General features: G+C 36.9%; 1 protein-coding gene across 5 annotated transcripts in view; it reads left to right on the top strand.

Annotated features, from left to right (window-relative positions):
- Positions 1-18872, top strand: part of LOC105479595 (contactin 3) — a 340287-nt gene that overhangs the window by 220653 nt on the left and 100762 nt on the right. For all 5 annotated transcript variants that reach the window (XM_011737617.3, XM_011737616.2, XM_011737618.3 and 2 more), the window contains 3 exons: positions 14663-14866; positions 16070-16172; positions 16692-16876. In XM_011737617.3, the coding sequence (XP_011735919.2) occupies positions 14663-14866; positions 16070-16172; positions 16692-16876 (492 nt within the window). The remainder of the gene's footprint in view (positions 1-14662; positions 14867-16069; positions 16173-16691; positions 16877-18872) is intronic.

Below are 18872 nucleotides of genomic sequence, written 5' to 3'. Positions count from 1 at the left end.
CCCAACCCTTTTGAATTCTCGGAGACATTTTAACAGTCAAAATGTTACTGCTGCTCACGTGATTGAGAAGCTACATAGAAATGACAGCTTTATGTAGTGGTTCCGGCTCTGACTTACACTCCCTGGATTCAGATCCTTCCAACTATATTACGTGCGGCTTCCTCCATTATCTTAGTTACCTCATCTGTAAAACAGGATGATAATAGCACTTTCCTCCTATACTTTTTTGAGGAATAAATAAGTTACTATGTACAAGTTGCCAAGATCAGTAATTTGGCTCACAGTGAGAAGTCAACTTATCTGCTTTTATTGGTTTTCATATTTTTGAAAGAGAAACTATGCGATACCCAAAAGTTATGATGAATTCAGGAACACTGTTTAGCTGAAGTATATTTTTGTTAATCACAGTATTGCTCACACTTTTTAAAAAGCAGGACCTGCATATGTATTTTATAACGTAGAATTAGTTCAGTCTCTCTATCAACCACAGCATGCATATGGATTACCTAATCCTTGTGGAAATTCCACAGACCCCAAAGAACTCCCATCCCACAGGTTGGCAACCAGAGCTCTCTCGTGCAACTCTCTCATTTTTCAGGTAAGAGAAAAAGCTGAGACCAGAGAGTTTAAATGAATTTATCAAAGGGCACATACCTAGAGGACAAAGACAAGTGTAAACCTCAAATCCTATGACTCCAATGCAGAGGTCTGTCCTCTTTCCAAAAGTACCCAAAAAGCTCGTTTCAGGTTACTTTAACAATCAGAGATAGCAATAGTCAAACACTTTTGTGTCCTTAAACAGTATTTTGTATTCTGAATTTCTGTTCTCTACATTAGCTTTGTTGTTTCTCCTTGTTAAGTGACAGAGAAACTTCCCTTCATATATTCATATATAAGAGGACAAAAGGAAATTTAGAGAGATGTTCTATGTTCTGTCTACCAGCCACCATTAAAGGTCATCCGGCCCCCTAGGGGATGATGGCCAAATCCTTATTGCTAAGACTGTTCTCACTGCCTTTTTTTACATTTCCTCTGGGGACCAAATGGTGCAAAAGAAAATTCGCTTATTTGAATCTGAAAATCCTTCTCTAACGAGAAGTGATAAAATTTATTATTTTTATCAGAGCCCAAGTAAGTTAAGTGTCTATGAGTGACAGAAATAAAATATAGCTATGAGGTGGCTTGATCTAAAACATGGCACTCTAAATAGCCTGTGATTTAACACATTCAAATCAGAAACTAGAAAGGCCCTTCAATACATGCCAGCCGAAGATCAACTAATTGAATTAATAAAGGGATGAAAGAAATAAACATACTTATAAATATCCCAGAAGATATGTTGTTGAGATAAAATGTGGTACAAAACAAATATGAGCAGTTCAGTAATTCCCAGAGCCCTGTACAGCATATGGTCTCAGAAAAGACAGAAAAAGTGTCTAGAAACAGAGGACTCAAGTCCCACAGAGTAACCAAAATAGATGTGTTGCTTTTACTTGTAACAGAATATGAAGTGCCAAAATGTAAATGACAGAAAAGATCTTTATATCACCTCAGTTAATATTAAGAAAAAGAATGGTCAAAAACCAAGGTAAATCACCAGGACCACTTGTTTAATAGGAATTTATTTGGAAAATAATTTAATATTGTTAGGGAGAATAAATGGAAAATATAATATTGTATCACTAGTTGAAGAAATAAAGTTCAGTATTTCCCCAGTTGAGAGAGAATCAATGAGCATTTGTGTCAAACGGATTAGAATTCCTAGGTAAGTTTTTTCTTGACTTTGATCAAGGCAGAATCTAATGCTCTTTTACTGCAGATCTACATATTTGCTTCTTGGAAAGAAAAGCTTTTTATCATGTTGGTGGAAGAATACTCACATGATTGCTGCTTTTTCTTTTCACAAGGAGACCCGTTTCCTTTATTAGAATTGCTTTTTACAAAAATGTGTGGAAGAGGAGCAGGTGGTTGCACTGCATTTCCTTGTATTGTTCAGTAAATATAGTTGGAACTAAAAAATGTCAGGGGACAGTGCTCTTATAACTTCTATTATAGTTGTTTCTTTTTTGAAAAATATAAACAGAAAGAAAATTATTTAAGTAGTAAATGTAAACTTTACTACAGCTTAGGGATAACTGTACATAGAACCATCATATTTAGATTATGTTAAATATTGTTGGGTTTGAAAGGCCAATACCCTTTCTGCCAATTGAGGACTATGGCATGAGCTTTGAAAGCTTTCTGCCTCAGGCAAAAATGAGCTGAGCCACTGCTTTGAAGTCAAATTAGGACACGTTTGCTTTTATTTCTGTAACTCTATCTGCCTCAGTGAACTCCTGTTCTGTAATTTTGAAAATCACAATAAAGCCAATATTCAATCAATTCAGTATTTTTATATTAAAGCAAGAATCAAATTAGAATAACTGTCTCCTTAAAAATGAAAAGGGCCGGGTGTGGTGGCTCATACCTATAATCCCAGCACTTTGGGAGACCGAAGTGAGCGGGTCGCTTGAGCTCAGGAGTTTGAGACCAGCCTGGGCAGCATAGTGAGACTCTGTCTCCACAGAAAATTAGAAAATTAGCCAGGCGTCATGGCATGCACCTGTGGTCCCAGCTACTCAGGTGGCTGAGGTGGGAGGCACCTGAGCCCCGGAGGCCAAGACTGCAGTGAGCCATGATCCTGCCACCACACTCCTGCCTGGGCAAGAGAGAGAGACCCTGTGTCAAAAAAGAAAAGAAAAGAAGAGAAAAAATCTGAGATCTGCATAGCACTGAAATACAATATTATAGAATTCCTTGGTTAAGTGTTTGCCTTTGACATATTGTACATCAGGATGCCTCTCATCTGTTCTTACATCTCTACCTTTATTGACCAATTCAACACACATCTGTTACTTAAAATGGTGTGCTGGTAAATAGATAGGTGGAGTGTCGAAAAATGTAATAGGGATAAAGTAAACCCACTTAAATAACAAGAGTGTGGCTACTACTAGAAATTATTTTTAGCTTGAAATGTTTTTCTATCGTGTAAATGACATAAACAGCATCATTTCTGGGAGGCTCATAAGAACAGGGTGTGAAAAGAATAAGAGCAAGTTTTATTTTCTTGCTAATTTTCACTTCTCACTGTCTAACTGTTCCTTACTCCCAAGTAGTGGAAATTGTGAAACAGACTCTGAATTAGGGGCATTCACCTATTTCTTCAGGGGTAAGTCTTTAATTGATCAGAAATTATTCATTGCATTGATGTATACTGTCAAGAAGGAACAATTGACAGGAAAGTATCAAATATAAAATAATGACAATGGAGGATTTGATAAATAAGCCAATTGGTCAACATAAAAACTACTTACAATCAAAGACAGGAAGAGACCATTTCTGAAGAGACATCTGCCCTCCCATTTTCATTGCAGCACTGTTCACAATAGTCAAGATATGGACTCAGCCTAAGTGTCCATCAATAGGTGAATGGATAAAGAAATTGTTGTATATATACACAGTGGAATATTATCAAGCCTTTACAAAGGAGGAAATTCTGTCATTTGTGACAACATGGATGAACCTGGAAGATACTATGCTGAGTGAAATAAAGCCAGGCACAAAAAGACAAATATCACATGACCTCACTTACACTTGGCATCTAGAAAAGTCAAGCTTTTAGAAATAGAGAGTAGAATGGTGGTTACCATAGGCTGGTGGTGGGGGGAGCTGGGGGGCGGGAATTGGAAAATGTTGGTCAAAGGGTCCGAAATTTCAGTTAGATAGGAGGGACGTGTTTTTGAGATCTGTGGAACAGCGTGGTGACTATAGTTATTGATAATGTGTTATATAATTCAAAACTGCTAAGAGTATATTTCACCACAAAATAAGGGTGAGTATGTGAGCTAGTTGATATGTTAATTAACTTGATTTAAGCATTTTGCATTGTATTCATATACCAAAACATCACACTGTATCCCATAAAAATATGTAATTATAATTTGTCAATTATAGATAAACATTATGTTTTTTTTTTTTTTTTTTGAGACGGAATTTTGCTCTTGTTGCCCAGGCTGAGTTCAATGGCACGATCTCAGCTCACGGTCTCTGCCTTCCGGGTTCAAGCGATTCTCCTGCCTCAGACTCTCAGTTAGCTGGGATTACAGGCATGTTCCATCATGGCCGGCTAATTTTTTATTTTTGGTAGAAATGTGTTTTCTCCATGTTGGTCGGCCTGATCTTAAACTCCTGACTCCAGGTGATCCACCAGCACTCCCAAAGTGCTGGGACTACAGGCATGAGCCACCACTCCCAGCTAATAAATATTATTTTAAAGTTTTTTAAGACTCAAATATTAAACAAATGAGAATTTTAACTGAAATCTGAATTTGAGCAGTAACCTTATATTTCTTCATGCATATTTCTCTGTAACATCAGGAGGGCTTTTTTTAGCTAAATTATTAAAATTGCAGAAAGACTGTTGCAGTTCTTTTTTCAGGCTTTGAAAGACATTTCTACAGAGTTACAGAGTGATAGTTTTTTTTTCCTGGACATATCTCCATAGCCAAGATAGACAAGGATTGGAAAGATAGTGTAGGGGGGTAGGAAGAAATGTATGTGTAAACACATATATTTATTACTGAGATAGTACAAACACTATTTTTATTACTCTTTTCTATCACTTTTCTCAAAGCCTGTGAAACTACTATCTATATTTGACTTGAACCTGAGACAGCTGTGAAGTCTCCAGCATATCCTTTTGTGCCTAAAGAAATTAACATTTATAGAGCCCTACTGATTTGAAGAACAGACTGGGATTACTTTTGATTATTGATTTCTAGGGGCATTTTCTTCATGTTTATTTTGCATATCCAGACATAATTGCATATCCTTTCACAATCAAGTACTTATATAGACACTATTTCTTAAATGTCAGGTGGCTCTGTAATATTTTAATAGTGCAATTTATAATGAAGCCATCACTTATTTTAACTTATTCAGAAAAAGTATCATTCAGAAAGTATAAAAGATTCCTTTTAAAATAAGGTTTTTTTCATGGTTTTTTATTCTATTTGATGAATAGTTTGATGTGCTATTAATGGTCAATAGTAGTACTGTGCATGCGTGTATATGTGTGCGTGTGTGTGTGTGTGTGTGTGTGTGTGTGTGTGTGTGAGAGAGAGAGAGAGAGAGAGAGAACGATTTCTCCAGCTTTCTAAGGAGTCATTCATTGTCCTGGGTAAGAAGACCCTTGTGATTTGGCAGGGCGACTTCATCTTCTACTAATGACCTCATTTCTGTTTACCAGTGAAAGTGGACATTTCATTAAGCTTTTAAAAATCACCCATAATGCAAGAAGAGAACAATAAAGCCCCCATGACATTCCTTAAAGGAAAGAGTTTAAATTTTGATAAAAGAAAATGAGATGTAATGTGGAATGGACAGTGTTATTGTGATGCAGCACCTTTATTCACTAGCCCTTAATTATTTCAGATATTTTATTGCACATTCTCCCTGTCTGTATGGTTCTTTTGTATCATTTGCAACCTGATGAAGCCCCTCTCTGGAGTTAGCTTCTGAGTGTTGGTGTGGGAATGATAAACCAGAAGCACTACCTTTGGATTCATTAAAGGATGGGCTTTCCATAGTTAGGTTGTACTAAAGAGAATTTCCATTTTGCAAGGGCAGTGTAAATTTTGCATATCATTTTAATAGCAAGGCAGGTCAATCAAATCATAATTGTCTACAATTAGCACTCCCATGAGCTGTAGGCTTCTTTATCTTCTCCGAGACTGAACTGAAAAAGAAATTGTTATTTACTGTCACTGAAGTCATAGAAAATGCTTGCTATTCAGTATAAGCGATGAGGAAAGTGCGAGTCTGGCAACAAGGCTTTGGCATAAATTTAAGATCTGCACACCAAAATGCACATTGTATCAAGCGTGGCTATGTGCAAAATGTGCTATTACAAAGCACTTTCTTTCAGCATACAAAGCAGATCTTGGCAATGAAACATCTAGTGTTGACAGCATTTTGGTTTGGAGCTAATCTAAAGATTGCTTTCTAACATTTTCAGGGGCTCTGAACTCTCTGGAAAAGGTACATTTTGATACTAAAAATGAGGAAGCAGAGAAGTGCTTTATATTTCCTAGTTCGTTCTATCTGAAGTGCCAGTGCTGTCATTTTGGGAATCGTTTCTTGAGTCTCATCACTGTACCAGAAAGTCCAGGTACAAGCTGGAGGTTGCAGGAACTGCAAGCTTGAGACTGTGGCATGAGGGAATTGTCTAAGCTTCATAAAATATTGCAATAACTCTATCCATCTCTCACTATGTCACATTCTCTGCTGTGAAAATTTAAACTCCTTTCCTTAGCAATGCCATGCTTCTTTAGCAGTCTTGCCAAAAGGAAGGAGGTCAATACATTTCTTGCCAGTGCTGTTGCTAGTTCTCTTCAGTCCCCCTAAGCCATTGCTGGGCATCCTGTTTCGAGTGTCACTGAATTTGGTCCCATCATTACACTTCTTCATCTTGAGATGTCTCTGGAGCGAGGAGTGAAGGATAGTCAGTCCCACCGAAAGAACTTCAGCTAAAGATGGGAGAGGGGATGTTCTCTTTAAAAAATTCCTCATGAGAAAAAGAAAGGATACAGAATGCAAGCAAAAATACAAAATAGCTTCCAGAGTTGCTCTTCACATTTTTTGCATTTACAGATATGAAGGTAAGCACTTTAGTTGGGTGCTTGAAGGACACTGCTATATCAATAGCAGCAGTCATGGTACCAGGAAAGAGATATTTGATAGGAAAGATGCTTCCCTGGCAGAAGCATTAAAAATGAAGACAATGAGGCAGGTGGTTCACCTGAGGTCAGGAGTTCAAGACCAGCCTGACCAACATGGCGAAACCCCGTCTCTACTAAAACTACAAGAATTAGCTGGACATGGTGGTGGACACCTGTAATCCCAGCTACTTGGGAAACTGAAGCAGGAGTATCACTTGAACCCATGAGGCAGAGGCTGTAGTGAGCTGAGATCATGCCACTGTATTCCAGCCTGGGCAATAGACCAAGACTCTGTCTCAAAGAAAAACAAAAGTGAAGATAAGGGGTGGCAGTATATTGTGGAGTCACAATATGATGAAAGATGCTGGTACCCACTGGTGTCAGTTCCTGAAAGAACATGTGGTAGAACTGAATATAGTGGAATAGTATCTCAGGAAACTGTTATCTCTTGGATAACTTATCTCAGTTACCCAGTGGAAATGGCTCATATATGCTCAACTAAAGGCAGAGACTAAAACAAGAGAGAGAAAGAGGAAATAGTGAGTATCAAAGTCTTAGGAGCCTAGCATGAGCTTTGTGAAGCTTCATGTAGGAGTTAGGACACCATGATAGCCCTACAAAGGCAAGAGGGGAAAAAAATAAAATAAGACAGTTAAAGGATTGTCAAGCTCATAACTTGATCTCTAGATATCACTGACCTAGGACAAGGTTCAACAAACCTTTTCTTAAAAGGTCAGATAAACATTTTAAGCTTTATGAACCATACAGTCTCTTTTACATCTACTTAACTCTTCTCTTATAGCATAAAAGCAGCCACAGACAGTAGTAATTGAATGAGTGTGATTGTGTTCCAATATATTTAGTTAACAAAGCAGGCAAGTCATAGTTCACTAACCTCTGGCCTAGAACCAGCCCTAAAATATGAGGAGAAAAAGGAAATAGCATTTTTAGTGTTTTTCCTCCTTGGTGGTTGTTCTCCTTATCTTAGGACCTTCACAAGTCAGACTTGGTAGTATCCTAAATCAGAATGGATTAGGTAGACATTTATAGTCTAAACAAGGAAACAGACAATATATAATAGTGTCATCCATAAAGCAACAACTTACAATACAACAAAATGCAGCAAAATGTTAAACATGCTGATCGATGTCTTTTGATTTACAGTACAGACTCTTCAATCCTAACCATTGACTATGTGTTATTTGAACCTTAAATTATCCTTAGGTTTCTACATTGTTTTAGATCATTGAGTACATACTGCATCCCAGACTTTCCACCAAAGTGGTGCGATTTGTAAGCATCAGAGCAAAATTCTCTTCCTGACTGTATGAATTGGTGATAAAAATCTTGAATGACATCAAGTAAGCTTTCACACACTTTTAAATATGCTTTGTTTTAAAGTAGGTCAGACTTCCCAGTTGGCATCACAGAAAATGGTCCAAGTTACTTTTACAATTTTGCCTAACAGCAATTTTGTTTGACAGAATTTCTTCTAGCAAGTGGCTATAGAAGGATTAAATCTCCTTCATAATAGAATTTTACAATGGAACTACAAATAAAAACTTAAATGTCAGTATTATATGTATTAATGTATCTCCAGGTAAACACCAGAGTGACATATTTCATGTTAAATTGACTGGTCTTATACTTAAGTGACCAGGGAAGGAATGTAGCTAGAGGCAGAATGTCATTCATCACATATTACTTTTTAGAAAGCAGAGTTTCAGGACTTCATTTTTTAAATTTATAGCTTTGATTGGTAAAACTTCTTGGCTTTTGAATTTAAAAAAATTCATATTCCTAGTATTCACTTACCATTGTTAATAGAAAGCCCACTGGCCAAATCGTTTGGCATAATGTGCTTGTGATTTACACAGGAGGTTGTGAAAGGTTTTGTAAAGTCTAGCTTGTTTGAATATATCAAATTATCATTTTTATTACAGCTTTTTATTTATCATAGTACATAAAATGATTTTAGAAATCTCCAAAGAACGCTGATTTGATATGGATTTTGCTTTGATACAATTAACATTTATTGCAAATGCAGATTTTTATGATAAGTAAACTCTGATAGTATTATAGTAGATTTTTTAACTGTATTGAGAATGCATAAATCACATTTTTCTCAAATATTTTCAGTCAGAATGATATATACGTACATATATATATAAACATAGTCATGGAGGCAATAAATGAAAAGTCAGTGTAGCTCTTCTCTCTAAGACATAAAAGTTATGTTTCATTCCATCTCAAAGAGAAAGTCTATAAACAAAGATAGGTGCTACAAATTTCTGCATACCTCTCATGTCAGTGTACAACTCTATTAAATGCAGATTTGATTTTTTTCTATGTCTTCAAGGGTCTGAATCTTCATAAAAAGTAATCAATCACTAATTTATTTGTTTGGGGGTTGTAGTTTGATATCTCTTTTGGAATACCTCAACATTATATTGATCTTATAATCGTATTAAATACAATCTGATTCTTCTTTAGGCTTTCCAATTACAGCCTTTCTTTACATTTTTTTTTCCGCCTCTGTTCATCTGATTTTTTTTTTTGTTGTTGTTGTTGTTGTTGTTTTTGAAAATTCTAGCCAAGGCACTTAGCGCTATACCTGGCATATAATAAACACTTGATCATTGTTAGCTATCATCATTATTTATGTTAATTTCCTATTGCCAATATAACAAATTACTACAAACTTAGTGGCTTTTTGGCACCAGGGATCTGTTTTGTGGAAGAATTTTTTTTCCATGGACTGGGTTGGGTGTCAGGGAGAGTTTGGGGATTATTCAAGCACATTACATTTATCTATGGGTACTTTATTTCTGTTATTATTACATTGTAATATATAATGAAATAGTTATACAACTCACTATAATGTAGAATCAGTAGGAGCCCTGAGCTTGTCTTCGTGCAACTAGATGGCACCATCTGGGGCTGATGGGAGACAGTGACAGATCATCAGGCATTAGATTGTCATAAGGAGCACACAACCCAGATCCCTCGTATGTGCAGTTTGCAGTAGGGTTTGTGCTCCTATGAGAATCTAATGCTGCCGCTGATCTGACAGGAGGCAGAGCTCAGGAGGTAACGTGAGCAATGGAGAGCAGCTGTAAATACAGATGAAGCTTCGCTTGCTTGCTCACTGCTCACCTCCTGCTGTGTGGCCCCGTTCCTAACAGGCCACAGACCAGTACTGGTCCGTGAACCAGGGGGGTTGGGCGCCGCTACTTTAAACAACACACATTTGTTCCCTTACAGTTCTGTAGATTAGAAGTCCAACACAAATCTCATTGGGCTAACATCAAGGTGTCAGCAGGGCTTTATTACTTGGGGCTATAGAGGAGAATCCATTTCCTTCCCTTTTGCAGCAGCTTCTAGAGGCTGCCCATGTTCCTTTGCTCTTGGTCACCAGCAAGTGATTATATGGCTCAGATCTCTGTTTGTGTAGTCATACCTCCTTCTCTGACTCTCCTGCCCCTCTCTTTCCCTTCTAAGGACCCCAGTGATTACAGTGGACCTACCTTAATTCACAGCAAGATGGCTAATTTAATCACCTTTGCCATGTACATTACTTCCCTATTGCTCTTGAAACAAATTACTACAACACAAATTTATTCTCTTACAGTTCTGGAGGTCCAGAGTCCAAAATCAATTTCACTTGGCTAAAAATCAAGAAATTGACAGGCCTATGTTGCTTAGGGAGTTTCAAGGGGACAATCTGTTTTTCTGCCTTTTCTGGCTTCTAGTGGCCACCTGCACTCCTTAAGTCATGGTCTCTTTCTCCATCTTCAAACCAAGAGCACAGCATATTGAAATGTTATTCTCTGACTACCACACCTGGTTCTGTAGTCACGTTTCCTTTTCCCTTACTGTGACCCTCCTGCCTCTCTCTTACAAGGACTCTTGGGTTTACATTAGGCCCATCTGGATAACCCAAGTTTGTTCCTATCAAATGATCTTTAACTTAATCATGTCTGTGGATTCCCCCTTGTCATGTCAAGTAACATATTTTCAGGTTTCAGGAATTAGAATGTAGACTTTTTCTGGGGACTTATTCTGCCTACCCCACCAGTATTAGGCCCAGACTCTCTCTTAAGCTTACCTTTGTATCTCCCAGCCACTCATTGAACACTTGTATCTAGATCCTCTGTCTGAGTCTCAAAGACTATTTTTACTATACCTTTTTCCAGCCCCAGAGTGGCTCCTCCTACTTTTCCTGTTTCTTCCATTTTTCCAAGCTCAAAACCTTAGAGTTAGTTTTTCTTCATTGTTTGTCAAGGATCTTTACTCTCTGGATTTTCTGGGTTTGTGTTTGGGAGAATTGGTGGAGGAAGATAATTGGATTATTCATTTACATATTATTTCAATAGGTGGACCATTGTGCTTTTAATATAAAACTATGCATACTGTGCTGCTGAGATACAAAGAGAAAGGGAGTGTTTATAAAACCATTTTTAAAAATGGCTTTTGATATTATGAAGTATATAGGATGTGTATTTTCTGGACAGTTTTATTCGGATCACTGAAATTTTGCATTGAGTGGTTGTTTAAGAATGTAAGCCCAGTGTAATTCAAGGGATATTAGTATACCACTCTGAGATAGACCTCCCAATTTGCCCAGTTACACTAATTCCTAAACAAAGAATGCAAAAATCCTAACTTCTACGAAAGAGAAGCTTCTTGCCATTTGTTTTCAAATTTTATATGAAGGTTTATGGCTGCACAGCATTTTGGCCAATGGAGAAGGTGAAATATTTTCTTCTTTGTTGGTGAAATCTGTGAATGGCAAATTTTCTTCAGTGGGGATCTCAGAGTAGCCTCACACTGTTTTTCTCTGGGATACTGTCTTGCCTTCACTTGTCTGGAGGACGGGTACCAAGAATCAATCAGGAGTCAGTTTGCATATTTGAAGAATGGGAGTGACATGAGGGGATTATCTCGATGGAAACTGGGAAGAGGGACAGTTATCCCTAGGAAAGGAAGTCGATGAAAGTGGGCATTCTCCCAGAATTCAAGGGGGAGGAGCAATTTTAAATGCAGAGTAGAGTCTGTTACTCAATTTCAGAAACCCCGTGTTCAGATTCCCTGAGACACATACACCAAGATGGGACTAAAGAATCAGACTTATTAAAAAGTACGGGAGAAGTGTCTGTAAAGGAAAAAAGGTGAAGGAGCAGAAATGGGCAGATAACCTCAGACTGCGAGTCAGGTCCCATGTGGGTGAACAAAGAGTGGGGAGGAAAACTTGTTTAGGAAGAATGTCAGACTACAGCATGGTTCTGAGGATGCTGTAGCTGTGAAAATGGGGAACGAAGCTGTGAAAATGTTGAGTCAAAGTTGCCCATTAGAGAAATCCTTCATGGGGCAGGAACGAGCCAGCATTAGCACCTCCACCCAGTTCAGTACTAGGAGCAGCACAGGGAGGTGTGTGGCCACAGTGCTCCTGGGGTAGCAGGTAGAGGCTATCAGTCAACTGTATTCTGTGCCGCAGGTTCTCTTGAAGTGAAACCTAAGGAGGAACCTCCATGTCTGCACCAGTCTACACCTTGATTTGTACATATCCACTTCATGCTCATTTTGGGAGCAGCCTTAAAATGATTTTAATTTTGGCTTCCTTCCTTCCCCTACCAATCAGTTATTGTGTCATATAGGCAAAGCCACCACAATATCTCTATAACAATATAATAACGTTTTAAGTATCAATAATATTAACCTTTGGATTAAAATACACATTTTAAAGGGAGTTATGCAAATATTTTGAGTTGAACATTTTCAATCAGAATTATATTTGTGATATTTTTTCCAAGTGTTGCGTGGAGTTATTGTTCATACATTCTCATTACTGTATAATATTATCTTGCATGAATTCACCAGATTTTAGGTTTTCTGACTCTGAATCGGAGTTCTTTTTATCAACCTTTTTTTTTAATATAAACTGGGTTAATAGGATTGACTTATCCCTAATGCCCTGCTAAGGCCTACTATATTGGAGAGCAGTTGATATCTGGCTGGATAAAAGGGAGAAGAACAACCTTGTTAGTTTCATGTGTAGAACACTTTGGAAAGCAGAGAAAGATTGCTTTCCCTCCTTTACTGCAAAGTGAGGTTGCAGGAGTTGGGGAATGTTGAGGTGGAAATGGATGCTTAAGAGCAGCAGGAAGACCCTGAAGGGCTCTTGCTACTGTAGCTGCCAGTTTTAACAACTGCAGAGCAAACTCAACTTACCTTGCTAGTATTATTTTCCTCTATGGTTTATTCAATACTATTGCAAGAGAAAAGCATCATCAGGGTAGGCATGAGAATAACCATAGAGTTAATGTTTGAGATACATTTGCTTCATACAACCCAATAAGTGATTTTAGAGCTCACAACTTACCACATGACTGACTGAAATTTCATGAACCATTATACCAGTATGACAGCATGATTTAAAGATCAGTGTGAGGTTAAAACCAGTGTTTCTGGATGTCTGTATAATTTGCAATTGGCTTGCTACTTTTTGGAAACATCAAGCATTTGCACTGCATTGTGATTGGGAATCAGTCATCATGTTTTATTTCTTCTAGGTCCTTAGCACTATTCCCTTTATCAAAAAGAAAGACCTTCACCATGAGAATTATCTCTTAAATGTATTTGAACGTGTTATTCATTAAATTTATTTTGATTCCATGTTTTCCAAAAGTTTTTTTTTTTTTTTTAAACTCTTGGGAAAGCACTACAGTAATGAATCAATACAGTAGAGTTCATGCAACTAAGAGATAATAGGGCTCAGGAAAGCAGGAAGCCAATAAACCAACCACGGTAACTGTGCTTAGATCTCAACTTGGCGCTGAACAACCTGGGCCTCCAGAACAAAGTGGCGTATTATTATCTAGTCCTCGTTATCACAAAAAAAAAAAAAAAAAAAAGAACAATGGTTCGTTTGCAGAAAGTTGATTCACCTTGGCTGTAAACTTCAAGAAAACTCTCATACTGTACTTTACGTAGATGTTAGTCAGTAGCATAATTGTATCCTTAACTAACTGAATGAATCTTTATTGAGGACCTACTAAATGCCTTTGGGTGTTTCATTTTGCTGATTTGGAGGAGGGAGAAGGGCAGGTGAAATAAAAACTAACATCGCTTGTTTAACAAGTGATAGGAGGACAGACAAGTAAGTAGAATGTTACATACTGATAAGTGTTTTAGTTGAAATAAGCTTAGAATTACTCTGTATAGGAGCATCAACCCAGAGAAGGAGGATTAAGGAAGAGTTCACTTGAGGAGGTGATTCCTGATGTTGGAACCAAGCTTTGAAAAACATTTGAAGGTTATCTCAAAGATTGCAGTTGGTGTGGAAAGTCAGAAAGCCAAAGACAGGACAGAGACAACAGGAGTTGTAGTCCCCAGAAGCAGCATGTGCAAAAGACTCAGGGACCAAAGAGAGCATGGGGCTTCTCAGAGGCTAAGGTTTTGAGAAGGACCTTAACCATGAAGGACCTCATATTCAGGTTAAGCAATTTTGCATTATTCCTGAGAGGTTAAAGAACTTTGCAAAGTTTGATGTCAGGAATTGACATGATTAGATTGTTAATTTTGAGATATCATGGTACAGGCAGGATGGAGATATGAATTAAAACTGAGCAAGACTGGAGAAGCTTGTTAGAAGGTGTCTGAAGCAGAGATGTGATGACAGTAAATAATATTGCTCCCGCCAGGATACTAATCAACGGTATCCTCCATTATAATAAAGAATACATGGAGAGTTATTTCACTTAACTGCTTCTCTTCATGGCCTGCAACAAAAACACTCAGCACTGCTTGGAAGTAAAGTTGATGTTTGTATAGATACATTAAGGACACAATGGAAAACTGTCCTTAATAATGGAATTTCTTTCTCTCTTCAACAATTTTATTAGAACTGTCATATGCTTGGATCTTCAATGAATACCCATCGTTTGTTGAAGAAGATAGTCGGAGATTTGTCTCTCAGGAGACAGGACACCTCTACATATCTAAGGTGGAGCCGTCGGATGTGGGAAATTACACATGTGTGGTGACAAGTTTGGTGACAAATGCCCGAGTGCTGGGCTCTCCAACTCCTTTGGTGCTACGTTCTGATGGTAATGAAACTTCTCCAAGTGCAAGTCTGAGTGCAAATGGTGCTGAGGCTGCAAAAAAAAGCAATTGGGAAAATGTATAAAGTACATCGAGAAGAATTGTCACTTCATGTTTTTTGGCACAAAGACTATTTTATGAGTACAATGACAAAAATGATTTGATAAATCATAGGTCCTTATGCATAATTCTTACCTAGGGCAAGCTTCATAATTTGCAGGGACCAGTGTGAAATAAAAATGAGTGGCCCCTTGTTCAGAAGTCATTAAGAATTTTAGGACAGCAATGGCAAATTATTAAACCAAGCATGAGACCCTTCTGAGTCCAGGGCTCAGGTTGACTCCCATGAAGTCACCTATCCTGACCTTTGCCAGCTTGAGGTTTTTAAAGCTCTGGATATTTTGTAATAGGCTAAAAAGCATCACTTAAAAAACCATTAAAGAAAAAAATCTGTTTCATCAACACCTTGATGGCTGTTTAAGGGGAGTCTATGAGCTGCCGAGGAAGCAGATCCATAAGCCTGGGTAGTTGACCCACTTACACAGAACCATATCTGATACAGCATAATGCTATGATCACAAAGCATTGAAGCACTTTTTCCAGTCAGTTATAATTGAATTTGACCTTTCCCATTTATTAAGTCATTGTTTCTTAACTCCAGGGAGCCATTTAATAAGTTTAAGATTGGTATTTCTGCTACCACGGTATCATTAAGTAAATTCCCTGCCATAATTTTTGTTCTTTAGGGAAATTTCAGGAAGCAGTAATATATTATATATTTCAGTTTGACTAGCAATGTCAAAATTGAATACACAATTTCAAAGCCTCCCATTTTGTGTAGTATAAAAGACTTAGTGGTTTTCTTGGAACTGCTCTGTACGTGGTAACCTATGAATCAGCAAATCCAAAGTCCTTAAATGTTTATTAATATTGCGTGTTTGACCCAAGTTAGTTCAGGTTTTTTAAAGCTCTGGATATTTTCTTATAGGCTAAAAAGCACCACTAAAAAGTCATTAAAGAAAAAAACTGTTTCATCAACAACTTGATGGCTGTTAAAAGGGAATCTGAGCTGCATAGACTAAATTTTATTTAATTGAAATCACTAGAAGAGCTGGTTCAAAATGGAGCAAAAGAAAGTTTTATTTAAGAAAAAAGAGGCAATTCCAAAGGAAAATTGAAACAATTAATTTTATATTGTGGATTTATAGGTGTGATGGGTGAATATGAACCTAAAATAGAAGTTCAGTTTCCAGAAACTCTTCCAGCAGCTAAAGGTTCGACTGTGAAATTGGAATGTTTTGCCCTTGGAAAGTAAGTTTTATAACATTTACTCCTATGTGCTGAAATATTAGGTTGCTATAAGAAATCAGAATGGTTTTTGAAAGACTCTTCTTTTTTATTTTCTAAAATTTACTTTCATTTTGAGGCAAAGGAAAAATAAAATGCAGGGGAAATGCACATATAAAATTTAGTTGAAACTTTAATATTTAAAGTCGATTTGAAGAAAATTACTCTGCCTGCCTAATTTCATAAAATAAATTGGTGGGGTTTTTTTCCCCCTTATTCATTTGCTGTAATCTAATATAGTGGGTCTGTATTAGGCTTTTTTCTCGAAATCATGAATTGACTCAAGAAAAATGAAGTTTATTTTATTAAAATATCAACTTAAAGAGTTGTTAAATCCTTTTATCCGGTTTATATAATTGACTGTTGGAAGTGTTTTTCTGCATTTAAAATCCTGTGCCTTCTTGTTCAATCTTAAAAGCTTTACTTTCTCAAATCGAAAAGGCTTCCAGACAACAGCAAACAACTTGACAATTTTCTTCTTAGTCCCATACCTCAGATTAATTGGAGAAGAAGTGATGGACTGCCATTTTCCAGCAAAATTAAATTAAGGAAGTTCAATGGTGTGCTTGAAATCCCCAACTTCCAACAGGAAGATGCAGGTTCCTATGAATGCATTGCTGAGAATTCACGAGGAAAAAATGTTGCTAGAGGGCGTCTCACTTACTATGGTGAGCATCTGCTTTGGGCAAATTGGAGTTTTAGCTTTTACTTTCTCATCTATAAAATATTGTTGTTGTTTAGGGGTGAGAGATTATAGCAGAATCCCAATGTTCAACTTGTTGGTTAAACATTTTGTTCAACATTTTGTTAAGTGTTTATAAACATTTATCGTAGGGGGTATTAAAAAGAAATAAATTTTTGTAATGAAGTTGAATATATACTCATTTTGCATTTTAAGATGATTCATGCAAAGATGAAATATTTCATATTTTTTTCCTAAGAATAACCTCTCACACACTTAAACACATTAGAGAGAGATCTCTTTTCGGTCTGTCTTCTCCTCTAGAAAACAGGTTTTGTATCTTTTTTGTTACCTCTACTAAAGAGAAAAAAAAAAAAAACTGCCTTTTGGGAAAAGTTGCAATTACTGTATTAAACAAACCACATGAACTCTGGCTCCTGTTGAGTTCTTCAGTGTTACTCTATCCCTTCCAAAAATGTATCTGTACTCTGTTTGCTGCCTTTAATTTGTAATCACTTTTTTTTTTGATGTACTGCTCAATTTGGGTAAGGAAGGCTCTAAGACCCTGACTAAGCCAAGTAACCTTTTCTCATACTCTATCTTAGTTCCTTCTTTCTGCGCAACCACTACGTGATCTAAGGAGAAGAAGTGACCATTATGGGAACACACAGGACATTCCAACCGTATTAATGTTTCAGTAAAAATATTTTTAGCTGTATACTAATAAACAATCGTATGCTTCATATGATAAGGAAATCCAAAGCTAAATTATCATTTAATTACCTTATCAGGCCACAACCCAGTTTCTTTGTGATTAGTTTTTCTGCCCTTGTCTATTTTTTTTTCCTTTTTCTGCATGTTAGTTTCCATTATGATCACAAAATGGCTGCCAGCAGTGACTAACACATCAGTTGCTACTCATCCTTCCTTTCTCCGAAACATCTAGAAGTCCCCTGCTCAAACCTCACTGGCTACGTTTTCATTCCTAAACCAGTCACTGGCAAGGAGAAATTAGATTAGACAATTAAGTGCTTCACTTGGAATAGAGAAAAATGTCATGTTTCTATAGACAATGTGAGGTGATGGAAGAGTAGACAACTGAATGAACAATTGGGGTTATTTTAGGAATAAGGAAGAGAGGAAATGAATGCACAATAGAAAACCAACAGTGTCTGCTATACTTAGTAAAAGAGGCAGACTATTGCTTTAGTCCATTGTGTAGGTAATATGATACATACCTAAAATATAAATCAGAAATTTATGCCATAAAGCATTTCATGAAAGTTGCCTTGCAATTTCTGTTTAACATTAGTATATTAAGTAGATGCCATGCAGTTCTCCGGTTATCTGCTCTAATATTTCATGTGAAAAATAGTATATAGAATGTTTACATCTCATATGATGGAATAAGGGGAGAAATCAGAATTGATGCGGCAGTTATGATTTCAGGATTTTTTAGTCCAGCAAATTATCCTCCCATTTGGAGAAGAAGAGTATTACTATGGGAAGCTTGTGGGATTTCTTTTTTAATTTTTTTTTAGAAACTTGGGTCTCTATAAGAGGCTGATGTGTGAGTCTGTTCACAGTCATATTCCCTCTCAGGCTGATCATTCCTGAAAGAAAAAGAAAATGTGTTTTGATATAGAGGGAAGTGATTTGGTACTGAACTACACTTCATACTGAGCAAGTTGCATGTATGTGTGTGTATATATATATACACACACACACACACACATATATACACACACAAAAAAAAAGAGAAAACTTAACCTATACATTTTCTGTAAAAGCTAAATAGCCATAGTTTCATTTCAATTTCATTTATAAAAAAGCAATTTTATGAGCTAGAAATGGAAAGACAAATCTTCCCATGGTTGCAATTAAATGGAAATAGATAAACTGTTTCTCCATATGGAGGATGCAAATGTGAATCCCACAGTACACATCACATACATAATGCAATGTGAAACCAGTGAGACATC

Source organism: Macaca nemestrina, chromosome 2 (genome assembly GCF_043159975.1).
Source record: "Macaca nemestrina isolate mMacNem1 chromosome 2, mMacNem.hap1, whole genome shotgun sequence".
Lineage (NCBI taxonomy): Eukaryota > Metazoa > Chordata > Mammalia > Primates > Cercopithecidae > Macaca > Macaca nemestrina.
The sequence above is the reverse complement of the archived record's forward strand: the minus strand, read 5'-3'. Positions and strand labels throughout refer to the sequence as shown.